Source organism: Dendropsophus ebraccatus, chromosome 10, assembly GCF_027789765.1.
Source record: "Dendropsophus ebraccatus isolate aDenEbr1 chromosome 10, aDenEbr1.pat, whole genome shotgun sequence".
NCBI classification, from domain to species: domain Eukaryota; kingdom Metazoa; phylum Chordata; class Amphibia; order Anura; family Hylidae; genus Dendropsophus; species Dendropsophus ebraccatus.
The window spans coordinates 19,713,614-19,731,717 of record NC_091463.1 but is presented as its reverse complement, the minus strand read 5'-3'; the positions used below and the strand labels follow the sequence as shown (position 1 = coordinate 19,731,717).

The 18,104-nt window shown below is 46.8% G+C and overlaps 1 protein-coding gene across 2 annotated transcripts in view; it reads left to right on the top strand.

The window, feature by feature from the left end:
- The window catches only part of ABCD1 (ATP binding cassette subfamily D member 1), a 43,759-nt gene that overhangs the window by 13,587 nt on the left and 12,068 nt on the right, over nucleotides 1-18,104 (top strand). For both annotated transcript variants that reach the window (XR_011358617.1, XM_069942620.1), the window contains exons 2-7: nucleotides 3,454-3,634; nucleotides 4,984-5,126; nucleotides 6,010-6,178; nucleotides 10,039-10,133; nucleotides 13,119-13,264; nucleotides 14,900-15,045. Coding sequence is in view for 1 of the 2 variants with exons in the window: in XM_069942620.1 (XP_069798721.1) it covers nucleotides 3,454-3,634; nucleotides 4,984-5,126; nucleotides 6,010-6,178; nucleotides 10,039-10,133; nucleotides 13,119-13,264; nucleotides 14,900-15,045 (880 nt within the window). In the remaining variant the exon portion in view is untranslated. The remainder of the gene's footprint in view (nucleotides 1-3,453; nucleotides 3,635-4,983; nucleotides 5,127-6,009; nucleotides 6,179-10,038; nucleotides 10,134-13,118; nucleotides 13,265-14,899; nucleotides 15,046-18,104) is intronic.

Below are 18,104 nucleotides of genomic sequence, written 5' to 3'. Positions count from 1 at the left end.
TTATATACTGATGACACTCATAGATTCGGAGCCCTCACCTATGTACTGATGACACTCATGGATCTGGAGTGCTCCCTTATATACTGATGACACTCATGGATCTGGAGCCCTCATTTATATACTGATGACACTCATGGATCCGGAGTCCTCACTTATGTACTGATGACACTCATGGATCCGGAGTCCTCACCTATGTACTGATGACACTCATAGATCCGGAGCCCTCACCTATGTACTGATGACACTCATGGATCCGGAGTGCTTACCTATGTTCTGATGACACTCATGGATCCGGAGTACTCCCTTATATACTGATGACACTCATAGATCCGGAGTCCTCACTTATATACAGATGACACTCATGGATTCTGAGTGCTCCCTTATATACTGATGACACTCATGGATCCGGAGTGCTCACTTATGTACTGATGACACTCATGGATCCGGAGTGCTCTTTTATGTGCTGATGACACTCATGGATTTGGAGTGCTCACTTATATAGTGATGACACTCATAGATCCGGAGTCCTCACTTATATACAGATGACACTCATGGATTCTGAGTGCTCCCTTATATACTGATGACACTCATGGATCCGGAGTGCTCACTTATGTACTGATGACACTCATGGATCCGGAGTGCTCTCTTATGTGCTGATGACACTCATGGATTTGGAGTGCTCACTTATATAGTGATGACACTCATAGATCTGGAGTCCTCACTTATGTGCTGATGACACTCATGGATCCGGAGTCCTCACCTATGTACTGATGACACTCATGGATCTGGAGCCCTCATTTATATACTGATGACACTCATGGATTCAGAGCCCTCATTTATATACTGATGACACTCATAGATCTGGAGTGCTCCCTTATATACTGATGACACTCATGGATCCGGAGTGCCTACCTATGTACTGATGACACTCATGGATCCGGAGTGCTCCCTTATGTACTGATGACACTCATGGATCCGGAGTGCTCCCTTATATACTGATGACACTCATGGATCCGGAGTGCTCCCTTATATACTGATGACACTCATGGATCCGGAGTGCTCCCTTATATACTGATGACACTCATGGATCCGGAGTCCTCCCTTATATACTGATGACACTCATGGATCCGGAGTCCTCACCTATATACTGATGACACTCATGGATCCGGAGTCCTCCCTTATATACTGATGACACTCATGGATCCAGAGTACTCCCTTATGTACTGATGACACTCATGGATCCGGAGTCCTCCCTTACGCTCGGCTGAGGTCCCGTCCCCCGCAGCAGAGCTCAGATAACCGCTGGTATTTTGCAGCCTGTAATCTCTGCGGAGTGACTCTGGCTCGCAGGGAGAGGTTACTACAGGACATCGCTCTCTCTACCCATTTTCTGCAGTTCTGCTTTGGTTACTAAGATGCTAAACAAAAAGGCCTGATGGCGGCAGCCTGCTTAACCCCTTCACTGCCGACAGGCTCATTCACTTACTATAGAAAGACAGCGGAAAAGTTCTCACGCTGCTGGCGGAGGGGGGGGGGGATGTGCAATGCATGCGGAAGCTATATCTGGAACAAAGAGGCTCTTGTCATAGGGCTTAAAGGGAAACTCTGCTCCGACGCAGTGACTTGCAGAAGTCCTAGTGCAAAAAATCTACTTTCATATTTTAATTATTTCACGTTACAAGTTTTATAAGCTTTACTTATGTTAAGGTTTTTTTTTCTTCATTCAGGCAAGTTGAATTCCGACTCTTTTTCATGTTTCCTGTAAGCAGAGCATTATGGGAGCCCTGATGTGTACATAGAGGACGTCACATGATGGGAGGGAGATCAGCAGTGTATGTCAGTGGAGGAAACAACTGCGGTCCTCATGGGCATCGCTGCCTATTTAAAGGGGGTTTCCAGTGTCTATTACTGGTATTGTAGCCCAGTCCTTACATAAAGCTGATAAGACATATGTACGCTCGGCTGAGGAGAGCACGCATTGTATGGGAGATAGTGCTAGATAGATGTCGGCCAAACACGTGTCCGACCAACAGCTATCTAAAGTACATAACCAGATAAAGGGTCCTATTAGTTATTTCAGGGCTACTTGAAATCGATTACCATATTACACAGAACGATAATCGTTAGTTACCATGGTTACTCCATTTGATCCCAGCAGACGATCAACTGATATGGCATAATGGTGCGTTTACACAGACAGATTTATCTGACAGATTTTTTGAAGCCAAAGCCAGGAATGGATTTAAAAAGAGGAGAAACCTTAGTCTTTCCTTTATTACCTGTTCTATATTTATAGTCTGTTCCTGGCTTTGGCTTCAAAAATCTGTCATATAAATCTCTCTGTGTAAATGCACTATTACACTGAACGATTAGAGAACGAATGTGGAATTACAGCGAACGATTAACCGTGATTTTAGGTTCAGCTCATATGATGCGATCAAGGACACACGGCCGATTTTTCGATCGTCGCCTGCATTCACACACAAATATTATCGCTTAAATTCAAACCATATTACGAGGCTCTTTTTTTCTTTCAGAAAGTTATATTGATTTGTAATTTAATTCTATTTAAAAATCTTCCATTACTTATTAGCTTCTGTATTTTCTGCAGGAAGTCATGTATTCTCTCCAGTCTGACACGGTGCTCTCTGCTGCCACCTCTGTCCAGGTCAGGAACTGTCCAGAGCAGGAGAGGTTTTCTGTAGATATTTGCTACTGTTCTGGACAATTCCTGACATGGACAGAAGTGGCAGCAGAGAGCGCTGTGTCAGACTGGAAAGAATACACCACTTCCTGCAGGACTTACAGCAGCTGATAAGTAGTGGAATACTTGAGATTTTGAAATAGAAGTAAATTACAAATCTGTATAACTTTCTGAAACAAGTTGATTTGAAAGAAAAAGATTTTTGCCGGAGTTCCCCTTTATGACATGACTAATGTAGCTGATAAGACGCAGTGCGGACTGAGGAGCTGACTGTTCTAGAAATCAGGACCTGGGGCCCCCACACATTGCCTTTTACCAGTTTCTAAGGAGGATTGTTCATCTGTCAGGGAGTATGACCGCTTGGTCCGTCCGTGTATCTGAGGTTACTGCGCTGTGTAATGTCCTACACTGGAATTATTCAGGCCATTGGTCGCAGTGCATTGTCACATTATGTGAATCATCTATAGCTTGCTGAGGCCTCCGTCATGTTACGTTACACTGAGGAGCCCTGACACCAGGCTTCATATTCACAAGCTTTAACCCTTTCATGGCACCTAGTATATACTTCAATATATACTGGTAAAATGGCTAAAAGTAATCGTTTTCCCCCAGTGTATATAAATAGCAGCAAATGCTATAATGAAGGCATATTATCTGTATACTGTAATAACCTGTTATTGTCCGTCCAGTAATATCATGTGATACAGACCTGTTCCCTATAGTCGCTGATGTCTCCTTTCTATCCTCAGGTGGAGATGTCCCTGCTGCAGCAATGCTACAAGGACTTGTCCTCGCAGATCAACCTCATCCTGCTGGAGAGACTGTGGTATGTGATGCTGGAGCAGTTCCTTATGAAGTATGTGTGGAGCGCCTCCGGCCTTGTCATGGTGGCAGTGCCCATCATCACCGCCACCGGATATTCTCAGAGCGGTAAGGAAAGGGGGGGGATCTCCTGTATATCTAGTACAATCTCCCATAGTGCATGCTCTCCTCAGCCGAGCGTGCATATTTATGTAATGACTGGTTCAGTGAATGAGACTGAGCTGCAATACCAGGACTAACCCATCCATGATCTACTCTCTAAGCTTTAAAGAAGAAGGGCGGCCAGACCTATTTTTTTTTTTATTTTTAGCAAGTGCTGGGGAGGGGGCAGGATAAAAGAAATAACATGCTCTTACCTCCCCCACTCCAGTGCTGGTGGGCGCATACCTCCGCTCTGGTCCCCGGGTCCCCGGCTCCTTCCTGATCTGAGCAGGGACCCAGTTCATGATGTCTAAGTTCCGCTCAGCCAGTCAGCGGCCAAGGCAGGACCCACTTCGGGCACTGACTGGCTGGCTAAGCGGACCTCAGACATCATGACCCCGCTTAGACCAGGAAGCAGCTGGGGACCTGGGGACCTGAGTGGCAGCATGCAGCCACCAGCGGGGGAGGTAAGAGCACTTTATTTCTTTTACCCTCCCCGGCACCTGCTAAAAAATAAAATTGGTGTGGCCGGACTTCTCCCTTAAGTCGTAATTAAAGTGTCCCTGCCACTTTAAGAACTTGTGACGTAATGTGATAGAGACATTATTTGTCATTGATTTTGATCTGACCTGACAGATCTCTTTAATGAGTGACTCAGCTGAGCACATAGACTTATATAGAAGCTCATAGACTTGTATAGAATCAGTCTCCTGCAGCAAGACAGGGGGTAGAAGCGCCTAGCCATTCCTTGTATTCTAGTGATGGTTGGGGGACAGAACACCCAGACCCTGTACAGTCAAAACTTCTCATGTCTCTGTGATGTCGAAAGGTTTTTAAAGTGATAGTGACACTTTACAGGGGTATTCCCAACTGGAAAAGTTATCCCCTATCTACAGAATAACAAGCCGATCCGAAAGGGCCACAAGGTCAGAACACAATTGCCCCCAATAAATATTGTGGAGCCCAGTGGTCGGCCGCCTGCCCTTCCCCTTGTCATGTAGATAGGGGATTACTTTTAGAGTTAGGAATACCCTTTAACATACCTTTACTTCCTCTTGTTATATACCACATTTGAGGAGTTTATGCTTTTATTGTCCACATATTGGGAGTCCATAGAAGCCCATAAAATAACCAACACACGTCATATTAGGGTTTTTGGGGGAGAGCTGGGGTCTTCAGAGTGACTGTGTCTGTGTTCATGTGCCCTACGCCTTGACTAACAAGTATCATGGATTCCCTCATTGGGATATAAGGTGTTGTGCAGATACACAGTATATATCTGGCTTCTTAAAGAGTCTTTTTTTTCTTGACCTTAGACTCAGAGGAAGTGAAGAAAGCAGCGATGGAAATGAAAGAAGAGGAACTAGTGAGTGAACGCGCCGAAGCCTTCACCACCGCCAGGAACCTGCTGACTGCTGCGGCCGACGCCATAGAGAGAGTGATGTCCTCCTATAAGGAGGTAAGAAATGGAGCCAGTACATGTGGATAGCTTTCTTCCGGATTCAGATTGTATTATAATAGTGAAAGACCTCTCAGCCGCTCATACAAGTGACCTATTATAGCAGGTTTTATCAGGTGATGTGTCCAGGTCCTCATACACCTTCAATAACTCCCATCTTCTGCCCGTGTTCCTCATAAACAGGAACTTTCAGCACAGCAGAGTGTTCCTGTGTTCATTATGGCTGCTCCGGCTGCGGCTCATCTCTCCCGTAACAAAGGGGACAAGTGGTGTTTTTACATCATGCCCAACGCCTGTCTCCACCGGCATCTTAATAAAGAATTTATACTTACCCTCAACAGGTCACAAACTGACATCATTTTCTGCCGGCTTCCTGCTACGTCACGACCCAGGGAAATGTACCTGCTCAGCCAATCAGTGACTGCAGCAGTGTCCCGCCCCATTCACCGACTGGCTGAGCAGGCAGTCCATCAGCCGAGTCGTGACGTTGCAGGAGTTTCAAGAGACCCTCTGCGGGAGCACAGGAAAAGGTAAGTATCCTTTATTTTGTTGTTGTTCCCGCACCCTTCTGCCCACACTGTATTTTTTTTCTTTAAGTATCAGAGATTACGTGAAGGCTAAAGCTGCTATTTGTTGTCATTATAGAAACCAGATTAATCAGTATATAGATCCTGTCATTGGAGATTGATGTATTTAGTGACTTTGATCCACACAACATCTCCCTGTTCTGGACAGCAATAAGAGGAGGCTGTGTTGTCCTCTCTCAGTAGCGCCTCCTCAGGCTCTGTCCTGTAACATCGGGCTCTTCTATCTGTGAACATTGATATCTGTGGATGCTGACGTCCCCCATTATTTCATCGTTCCCCCAATATGTTATGGACAGGTGACTGAACTGGCCGGATACACAGCTCGGGTTCATGACATGTTCGAGGTCTTTGAGGATGTACATAAAGGCGTCTACAAACGTCCCGGAGAGTTGGAGGGAGGCAATCCCCAGGAAGGAGATGTTATACAACATGGGATTCGCATTGAGGGTCCTCTTGAAATAAGAGGTAAGGAGGTCTGTGAAACACGGTCTGTATACGCATGGTGTCGCAACCTGACCCGAGGGGGACGGAGGTAGGTGAGGGTCTCGCACATCTATCAGACGTTTATGAATTATAACTATAAATGGTGATGGTAGAAGTGGAGGTCTATAATGTTCATCAAATATCCAGAATATAGATGGGCTAAATGAATCTTTTTCTGGAGGACCCCACGTGTCCATGCATTGCACACACAGTGATGTCACTGTGCATCATGCAATACCACTTCTACCCTGCGGTGGTGCTGCAGGGAGATAGGATACTTGCTGCCCGATTCCTTCATCCATCACTGGAGATCTCGGAGACATTCAAACAAAACATTGTAGGAGAACAAACCTAATTTCCCTTCTGTCACTCGAGCACACACGTGACATTGAAGATTAGTGACAGCGTTTTTTTATTATTCAGAACACAGTATAGGAGGCCGGGCCTCGCTCGGGGAAGGCTGACACATAGAGAAATGCTACTAACACATGTACCTGGAATCCAGCTTTTCAGGAATATGAATGGATGACGCCTCTCCAGGTGTTGTAGCAGTGACTCAGAAACGTGATGTCAGCCCTTGTATCGGGCATGTACAGCATGTAACTACCGCTGCCTTACACGTTACATTTAACCTGTGGGCATGAATGAATGAGTATGAGACAAACATCACATGGACTATTAAGTGGATTATAACTCGCGTGCAGTTACGTATCTGGCCTAATTAGAATAGACATAACAGAACAATTCCCTGTTATCCTCTGTGAGCGCCCCCTGCTGGAATCTGCCTGTATATCACAATGACTCACGTTAGCCCTTGTTTTTATGAGCACCACAGTATAATCTACCTACCTAGGGGACAGACTGGTGTTTTAAAAGTGAGAACTAAAGGGTTCCTGTTGGATTCTCCTTTCTCCAGGTCAGCATGGAGTCACAGCTGATGCCACAAGATCAGGTTGTGGTTGATATGTCCACACCAGGCAAGTTCTGTGCCCTTTTCTAATTACTAGGGCTCCAACATGGACTCACCTGGCATGGGATGTACACATGGCAACCTCATCTTAGGATATCGCACTAATCTTGGGAGAGAACAATTATGACAGGCACCCTTTAAAGTCCCGTATGAAGGTCCTTTCACATTACATGGGGTCGTGCAAGGACGCAAACATGTGAGATCAGTGTTAGTTTGCAGTGCCTTTACACAGGAAAACAAATCGAGGGGCCAGGCTGCACAAACAGTCCTTGTATTGTTCGTGCAGCCATGGAAACTGACAGCACAAATATGCATATATCTGTGGTGTTAGTTTCCACATCACTAGCAGTGCATACTTACCTCATGTGCTGCTGTGTGATCTGGCATCTCGCTCCCCCTTTATGGTTTCTGTCCCGCCTCCTCATTCTGTAGCGGGGTGCCAGATCACACAGCAGCGCAGAAGGTATGTATGCACTGCTGGTGATCTGGAAACTGACAGCACAGAGAAATGCATATTCGTGCTGTGAGTTTCCCTTTGCTGTTGGCCACACTGTTTATCCCGGAAGTTCTCCAGCCAATAAATTTTACCGCAATCCAAAAGATGCGATCAGCTAAGGATCAGGATTTTCCCTGCTCCTCAACTAATGGCTGTCACTTTTACAGGGGCTGATTGTTTCTGGCAACACTCCTGGCCAATAATTGTGTAAAAGGCCCTTTAATTAAAGTTGGCCGAACCTGATACTTTCTACACAAGCGGACAGTCATTTAGGGTGCGTTCACACGTACAGGATCTGCAGCAGATTTGATGGTGCAGTTTTAATGCTGCGTTCAGTTATTTAGACTAAATCTGCTGCGGATCCGGTATGTGTGAACGTACCCTAAGGCTGGGTTCACACACAGTATATTTCAGGCAGTATTTGGTCCTCATGTCAGGTCCTCATAGCAACCAAAACCAGGAGTGGATTGAAAACACAGAAAGGATCTGTTCACACAATGTTGAAATTGAGTGGATGGCCGCCATATAACAGTAAATAACGGCCATTATTTCAATACCACAGCCGTTGTTTTAAAATAACAGCAAATATTTGCCATTAAATGATGGCCATCCACTCAATTACAACATTATGTGAACAGAGCCTTTCTGTGTTTTCAATCCACTCCTGGTTTTGGTTGCTATACAGCCTCACAAATACAGCCTCAAATATACATAGTGTGAACCCAGCCTTAAAGTGTATGTGGTGGTCTCCCGACTTTTTCTTTTTCAGCCTGATGACATCAGAGCAGCCAGTTATCACATAATGTGTATAAGGGTCACAAGGCAGAAAGCCATTGCCATCAGACAACACTAAGCTTATCTGTCAAAGGATGGTTCGCTTGTACAGCGGCCATTACAGTATAGTTAGGCTTATCAGCTAGTTAGGGGCTAGTTAGGCAGATTTCTATCTAAAGTAAATGATGAAGACGTGATGTCAGACAATGAGGTCTGTGCCCGGGAGCCGTGTGGTGTAAGCCTATCTAACACTCATCAGGTGGAGAGATGCACGTCTCTCTATCAGGATCAGTGCCAAAATAGTTATCAAAATATAAGACTCCATAGCGTAATTCACAGGAAACACAGGAATTCCGGACAGAACAAAGAGTCAAGGTTCAATGGGGGAGATTTATCAAACATGATGTAAAGTGAAACTGGCTCAGTTGCCCCTAGCAACCAATCAGATTCCACCTTTCATTTTTCAAAGAGCCTGTGAGGAATGAAAGGTGGAATCTGATTGGTTGCTAGGGGCAACTGAGCCAGTTTCACTTTACACCATGTTTGATAAATCTCCCCCAATGTGTCAATCAGTCACATGACGGTCTTCTCTTTGAGCGCTCAGATGGCCTGGAATACACAGGACTTCCTGTTTTCTGACTGTTTCCTGTTTATTTTAGAAAAAAAAGAGTCAGAAAACAGGAAGTGCCGTGTTTTCCATGATAACTAAAAAATAAATAATGAATTTAAATTGCAAACTTGCTTTATATCACATTTTGAAAGTTATAACGACAGTGACACTTTAAGGAAAATCTCCACCTTGTTCTTAGGGCCCTATTCCACGGGACGATTATCGTTCGCATAATCGATAACGATAAACGATCCAAACGACCGCTATTACAAAAGACCTGAAATCGTTCACTCATTTACATGGAAAGATAATCGTTTGCTTATGATCGTTCTTGCGGTCATCTTGTCGTCGCTATTGCGTTCGTCACTACTGCGAACGACCAAACAACTTCTTATTCAATGCGAACGATTTGCGAACGAGCAACAATAAAAATAGGTCCAGGTCTTATTAAACGATCAACGATTCTTCGTTCGGTCGTTAGTTGTTAACTGCTATTCAAACGATCGATTATCGTTTAGATTCAAGCGATTTTACGATAATCTGAACGATAATCGTCCGGTGGAATAGGGCCCTTAGGGCCTATCTTCTGTGCTGATTCATTTCTTATGTAATTTTACCAATACAGATTTCCAAACCCCCCACAATATACAATCTGCCGCCGTCTCTAAAGTAAGCATACCGTTAGCAGAGTATTAAGAAAGACAGTGCTTTCCAGCTGCTGCAAAACTACAACTCCCAGCATGCCCTGACAAGCCCGATGAGAGCTGTACTTTACAGCCTCAGAGGAAACTACTGCAGTAACTGTGGGGTTGTAGTCTGACCGCTTACCATGTAATGGCCTCTTCAGATTAATCCAAGCTGATCAGTCATGTCAAGGTATATGGTTTTGATCGCAACCCACCAAATTCTCCGAGCTGGTCTCACAAGGATCAGTTTTTTTCTCCTCCATATTATTCTATAGAAATAGAGAATAATTGTCTTTATTTCCACAGGAAAAGTTGTGGATGTGGAGAACGGCATCATATGTGAGAACATTCCCATTGTCACCCCAACAGGCGACGTGGTGGTTGCCAGCCTCGATATTCGGGTAAGCACCAGTGTACATGGCTCGTGGCTCTTATTATTAGATACGTATAAGATAAAAGTTTCAGCAAATGACTCACATATCGAGTGATGGCAAGTGATGTTATTTTCTGATACAGTGCCATAGACCTGGAGTGACGGTGCCATAGACCTGGGAGTGACGGTGCCATAGACCTGGGAGTGACGGTGCCATAGACCTGGGAGTGACTGTGCCATAGACCTGGGAGTGACGGTGCCATAGACCTGGGAGTGACGGTGCCATAGACCTGGGAGTGATGGTGCCATAGACCTGGGAGTGACTGTGCCATAGACCTGGGAGTGACGGTGCCATAGACCTGGGAGTGACGGTGCCATAGACCTGGGAGTGACGGTGCCATAGACCTGGGAGTGACGGTGCCATGGACCTGGGAGTGACGGTGCCATGGACCTGGGAGTGACGGTGCCATGGACCTGGGAGTGACGGTGCCATGGACCTGGGAGTGACTGTGCCATGGACCTGGGAGTGACTGTGCCATGGACCTGGGAGTGACTGTGCCATGGACCTGGGAGTGACTGTGCCATAGACCTGGGAGTGACGGTGCCATGGACCTGGGAGTGACGGTGCCATGGACCTGGGAGTGACGGTGCCATGGACCTGGGAGTGACGGTGCCATGGACCTAGGAGTCTGTCTGTGCATTAAGCTTGTTCAGAGAGAACATGCTTAGTGCATATGTCTCCTTGCTTGTTCCAGAGATCAATTGGGATCTGAAAACTCAGACTCCGTGCAAAAGTTTTGACAGGTCAAAAGTTTTTTTGGACCTAATAACTAATTATATGCAGAAATCTGGACAACTAGAGCCCAGGGCCGAATAACCATCTGATTTCTGTCATTGATTATTCCCTGAGGGAACAAGAGATTTTGCAAAGCTGATGTGGTTGGTCAGCTTTGGTCAGATTCCAGTCTGGTTACACCTATAGACCTTAGGCTATGTTCACTTTGTGTTCCTTAGCGAGTGTGGTGGGTAAGCTTCTGACATACAAGCTAAACAAGTCTGTATAGCTTTATACCTATACCTTTAGCCCTAAAGATGCCCTTATAGGCTATGTTCACACCACGTAATTCTACGGCCGTAGTTCTCGCCGCAGAACTACAGCCGTAGATGTGCGGGGTGGAACATAGCATTGTTTGCTATGGGATCCCGGCCGGAGCGTACACACATCGTGAGCGTACACACATCAGAGCTCCACGGAGGAAAGATCATCCGGACGGTACTTAAGTACCGGCCGTGATGATCCGGGCTGAGTCACGGAACGGCCGGTCTCATCCGTAGTGTGAACATAGCCATAGCCTGTATACTGGAATACAGAGTAATGTGGAAGACTCTGTCATTCCATCTATTGGTAACCATTAAAGAGATTATCCAAGTGCAGCTACTCTCTTGCAAAAACAGCGCGACCCCTACAACAATTCAGCTCCATTCACATTATTGGTGTTATTTTTGGAGGAGAGCAGTCATGTTTTTCTAAGCATGAAAAACCACTTTAAAAGGATACCATATTAGCGTGTGGGTGACAGATGTCACTGTAGGGAATCCATATCAGAAACAACCCCAGGCTGTAGGGAGGCTTCCTTGAGGGGGAGTATGAAGTAAGACCCAGATGACTCCAGGTGGAAGGCATTGGATGAAATCCGTCACGGCCTCCATTTAACATAAATGTCAGGAATGGTATATAGTGCATAAGCTAAAGGGTGGCAAAAAATGAGGTGTGGACATGCCTACGGCCATGTTCACAGGTCTTAGTTTTTGCAAAACCATGTGAAAAAAAAGAGAAAAGAATTGACGTGCACATTGAGCACAGATAAAAGTGAGTTATGTCACTAGAGAGGTGGACGTGACTGGTTCAGTCTCCCCTGACCGCAGAAGTTGGGGGAAAGGTCTATCAGCCCCCAAATACATTAGCATAATCTCATACGATAGTCATGACCTGACATCCAAGGGACACGACCTTTCCCCTGGACTGATCCCAACGCAGTAAACACTGTCTTACTCAATCCCATTGCTCTGATAACTTTCCCCGATAAACAGATTACACGATACCAGTTTTACCGCCGTTTAGTTATTAAAGATCTTAGCGGTGCAGATGACTGCCTCCGATTCATCCAGAGAGGAGGCTGATGCAGCGGGTTCAGGTTCAGCAGTGTCAAGGTTCAGTATTATCATCAACTAAATAGTGATAGGAAGAAGACAAAGTCAAAGGTCCAAGGACCAAGGACCTATTTGAGCTGGCAGTGCTCTATAATAGTACTGCACATGTATGACCCTGCTACAGGAGCCCTGACATTAGTACTTATTTACACCATTGTTTCTCTAGTAATTTTATAGCTGGTGTTTTGTATAGGTTATTGCCTTGTGATCTATATGTGGCTTGTTCTGACTCTTTCCCTCTGACTTTTGACATAGTTCTGACTTTGGACGCTTTAAAATATTACTGTTTACCTATGCTAATAGTGTCCAATTACGAATGAAGAAATTTAGAAAAAAAAAAAAATGAATCGGAGTTAGTTTGTGTTTTTTATAGTCATAGTTTGGGGGCTCGTCCGGGATCAAAATGCAACAGATTTTTTTTTTTTTTTTTAGTTGTATCTGTTAGAGTTAGATAGAAATCAAATGAACTCTTATGAGGATGGTGTGATGATGCCTAAAATGGCACTTTTTAGGTCCTGAACCCAAAAAAGGGCCACACGTCAAAAAGTTAAAGGGATATTCCCTTTAAAGAGGCTTTTACAAGGCTTGACTGTCATGTGGCACTTTTGCTTTTGTTGGCCTGACACCCCCTATTATATTAAAAGGGACAACAGAAGGCATTAGGGAGCATAGAAGAGTGATCTATGTGTGGAGCTGGTATTTGGATATACTGCTGCATAATCTATTTGGCAAGTACACTGTGGGTGGTGGTCACAAATGTGTTAGTGATGGTTCTGTTATCCTGTCACTCTTTTCCCTGTAGGTAGAAGAGGGGATGCATCTTCTGATCACTGGACCCAATGGCTGCGGGAAAAGTTCATTGTTTCGTATATTGGGAGGTCTGTGGCCTGCATATAGCGGCGTGCTGTACAAACCTCCTCCGCAGCATATGTTTTACATACCACAAAGGTACAGTAGCCATTTATAAGGACATTATTCTAATGTTTTCTACTTACAGGGATTCTTTTTCCTTTCTTTACAACTGTCCTCAGGAAGGTCCTACATATAAGGGAACAAACACATACTTACCTCCCTCGCTCCCCTTTAACCACCATTCTCACAGAGCTCCTGGGTCTGCACTTTCTGTTTAGCACCTGTCGGATCACAGTTCTCAAAATAAAAATCAATGCCTGGAATACCCCTTTAACAAAGTTTTATCCTGGCCACTGAGACCCCCACCAATCATGGAAACAGGGGTCCTCTATGTGAATGGACTAGTAGTGACCACTGCTTCATATATTGACAGACAGAAATTGGGCACATTGCCGGATCTATAGAACATCTGGTATCTTTGCCATCTGGCATGTAGTTGCTGGACCGGACTTCATGCCATATTTTTCTTTATCCACCATCTGGAGCCCAAATGGCAAATATCCCGGATGAATGGCAACAAGGCCTTGGTGAGCAAACCCCTTTAGGTGGCTGCTGATCATTGTTGCAGCAGTAGTTGGCACTGTGGTACAATCCATTTAGAACAGGGGTCTCAAACTCGCGGCCCGCGGGCCAACTGCGGCCCTCGGCACACTAGTTTGTGGCCCCCACCTCAATGGTAGCTTTCCTGTAAGTGCGGCCCTCATCAGCTGCGATTGGCTGAGCTTAACTTTATGCTCAGCCAATCGTGGCTGAGTAGCTGATGACGCGGCAGAGGGGGGTCGGCATCAGGGACGGCTGCAGCTGTTCGGCCGGCCTCCCAAAGACGACTGAGAGGTGGGCGGCGGTGGTGGTGGTGGTGAGAGGGGAGGTGTGCGGTGCAGGGGCCTACAGCCGCCTAGCAGAGCCGCCGCCCCCTAGGGTCTCTACCGCACATGCAGCCCCCGGTCTCTGGAGGAGGAAGCCGCGGGTACTGCAAGGTGATCGCATCGCTGCAAGTCCTGGGGCTGTTCAGCAGGATCAGGGGATGCAGTGAAGACCCCCGATCCTGCTTTACAGCCCCAGGACTTGCAGCGATGCGATCACCTCACCCTGCAGTCCCCGCGGCCTCCACCTCCAGAGATCGAGGAGCTGCATGTGCGGCTGAGAGGAGAGCGCCGGTGCCGGTCCCCTGTGTCGCCCCCAGTTCCCTCTCAGAGACCCCCAGTCCCCTCTGTCACCCCCCAGCTCCCCCCAGTCCCCTTCTTGTGTAAAACCTGATGCGGCCCAGCCTCACCCAGACTCTACCTCCAGCGTCCCCCGGGTAAATTGAGTTTGAGACCCATGATTTAGAACTATGATAATGTTTAGCACACCTGTATTATGTAGGAACATTAAAGGGGTTGTCCCCGGTCCATAGGATGGGGGATAACTGGCTGAACAGAAGAGACACTCACTGATCACAAAAACATATGTCAGTTCTGGTCCGAGTGACTGAAGCGGTGGTGCCCATGCTTGTCTGTCACTCTATTCATTCTATATGGGACTTGTTAACATTGTTGAACTTGTACAATTCTGCACAATGTTCAGAAGTCCCATATAGAGTGGTGACTAATACTAGAGGTATTGAGTATCCTCCTGCAGGCCCCCTGTATGTGCACATGCTTTTGACAACCTATTGTTCTTTTTGTCCAGGCCTTACATGTCTGTGGGCACCCTCAGAGATCAAGTGATTTACCCCGACACAGCCAGTGACATGCGATCAAGAGGCTTCAATGACAAGGACCTGGAGGCCATCCTGCACATTGTAAATCTCAACTATTTGGTGCAGCGAGAGGGAGGTGAGGGAGCAGGGTTACTGAAGCCCATTCCACATCTTAACATTCTTCTTCACTTCTGGAATTTGTGTGTCTGTCCTTCCTGCATCTTATAAAAAAGGTTTCAATATACAGTATAGCATAGATTGCATAGACCTACAGCCTGCAGGTGGTGCTAATAAAAGGTTCCAATATAGAGTGTACCATAGACTGCAGTACCAGCAGGCGGAGATTGTGTCATTAAAAGGTTCCAATATAGACTGCTTGCAGGTGGTGCTAATAAAATGTTCCAACATAGACTGTACCACAGACTGCAGTACCAGCTTACAGCCTACATGTGGAGATTGTGACGTTAAGTCTTCCAATAAACAATGAACCATAGACTGCAAAACCAGCCTACAGTCAGCAGGTGGAGATTGTGGTATAAAAAGGTTACAATATATTGTACCATAGACTGCAGTACCAGCTTACAGCCAGTAGGTGGTGATTGTACTGTTAAAAGGTTCGAATATAGAGTGTATCATGGACTGCAGTACCAGCTTACAGCCTGCAGATGGTGGTATAATCATTGTATAGAACTCAACAATCGTAAGATTTATAAAACCTTATAGAGGTTGTCTGGGTATTTTTCACTATGGCTCATCCTGCCGGAGCTGCAGGGGGAATGTGAGAAATGTATACTTACCTGTCCCGTTCCACTGCAGCTGCCGGATCTCAGGCCACCTGTATTCCCATCGCTGGCATTGTTTTGTAAATCCTGCGACGTTCTGCTCCCTCCGGAAATGGCCGATCTGCTGTTCGAAAAACTTGACTCACATTTCCCCGCAGCCCTGGCAGGATGAGCCCCCTCAGTCAAAGTGGGCTTCTTAACAGTTCTCTCCCTCACATAAGACAGCGGATGACCTCTGCCCTGCCGGTGCTGTCTCTCTATATTCTAGACATTACATATTGGATTCAGTCCTTGTATTACAGCTACATCAATGAGTGTACTAAGCCACATCCAATATGGCAGCCTTGGCAGCTCTCAGGGTGGTTGTCACCCAGCTTTCCTAGATTACTGACCTCACAACTAAGAGGTGCTGTCCGCTCTGCTAATATATATGTCTATACCCCTTGTATTCCCTGTAAAGGACTGTTCTGCAGCTGTTCCCCAGCATTCACCAGCATCATGCTGTTACTCTGTTGTTATTCCTGGAAATGTATGAGTGGATTCTTCCTGTGAAAGGGGCCGATCCCTGCATAGTGTGCCCCTATGCATCAGTGCTAACTGTGTAAGGAAACCCACTATTGGTAATATCCAGCTACATTTCCAGGAGAAATAATAGAGGAATAGAAGAACACAGCATTGTTACTTCATGGATAATACAAGTATTTTCTAGGATGATATTCCATTGAGGAGCTTGGAAAAGCTGGGTGTGTAACTATATTGAAGATATATTGGTTGTCACCAGCTTTCCTAGTACCAGAATCTAAGGGTAAGAAAACTGATCACTACATCGATGCCTCCTCCCCTTGTGCCAGTCACTACACCGATGCCTCTACCTGTGCCAGTCACTACACTGATGCCTCTACCTGTGCTAGTCACTACACTGATGCCTCTACCTGTGCTAGTCACTATACTGATGCCTCTACCTGTGCTAGTCACTACACTGATGCCTCTACCTGTGCCAGTCACTACACTGATGCCTCTACCTGTGCTAGTCACTACACTGATGCCTCTACCTGTGCTAGTCACTACACTGATGCCGCCACCCTGTGTCAGTCACTACACCGATGCCTCTACCTGTGCTAGTCACTACACTGATGCCTCTACCTGTGCTAGTCACTACACTGATGCCGCCACCCTGTGTCAGTCACTACACCGATGCCTCTACCTGTGCTAGTCACTACACTGATGCCTCTACCTGTGCTAGTCACTGCACTGATGCCGCCACCCTGTGTCAGTCACTACACCGATGCCTCTACCTGTGCTAGTCACTACACTGATGCCTCTACCTGTGCTAGTCACTACACCGATGCCTCTACCTGTGCTAGTCACTACACTGATGCCTCTACCTGTGCTAGTCACTGCACTGATGCCGCCACCCTGTGTCAGTCACTACACCGATGCCTCTACCTGTGCTAGTCACTACACTGATGCCTCTACCTGTGCTAGTCACTACACTGATGCCGCCACCATGTACTAGTTACTACATGGATGCCTCCCCCCATGCCAGTAACTACACTGATGCCTCCCCCTTGTGCCAGTCACTACGCCAATGCCTTCCCCCTGTGCTAGTCACTACACTGATGCTTCCACCCTGTGCCAATAACTGCACTGATGCCACCACCCTATACCAGTTACTACACCGATGCCTCCCCCTGTGCTAGTCACTACACCACTGCCTCCCCCTGTGCCAGTCACTACACTGATTCCTCCCCCCTGTGCTAGTCACTACACTGATGCTTCCCCCCCTGTGCCAGTCACTACACTGATGCCTCCCCCCTGTGCCAGTCACTACACCACTGCCTCCCCCTGTGCTAGTCACTACACTGATGCTTCCCCCCTGTGCCAGTCACTACACCACTGCCTCCCCCTGTGCTAGTCACTACACTGATGCTTCCCCCCTGTGCCAGTCACTACACTGATGCCTCCCCCCGGTGCCAGTCACTACACCACTGCCTCCCCCTGTGCTAGTCACTACACTGATGCTTCCCCCTTGTGCCAGTCACTACACTGATGCCCCTCCCCTGTGCCAGTCACTACACTGATGCCCCTCCCCTGTGCCAGTCACTACACTGATGCCTCCCCCCTGTGCCAGTCACTACACTGATGCCTCCCCCCTGTGCCAGTCACTACACTGATGCCTCCCCCCTGTGCCAGTCACTACACTGATGCCCCTCCCCTGTGCCAGTCACTACACTGATGCCTCCCCCCTGTGCCAGTCACTACACTGATGCCCCTCCCCTGTGCCAGTCACTACACTGATGCCCCCCATTGCCAGTCACTACACTGATGCCCCCCATTGCCAGTCACTACACTGATGCCCCTCCACTGTGCCAGTCACTACACTGATGCCCCCCATTGCCAGTCACTACACTGA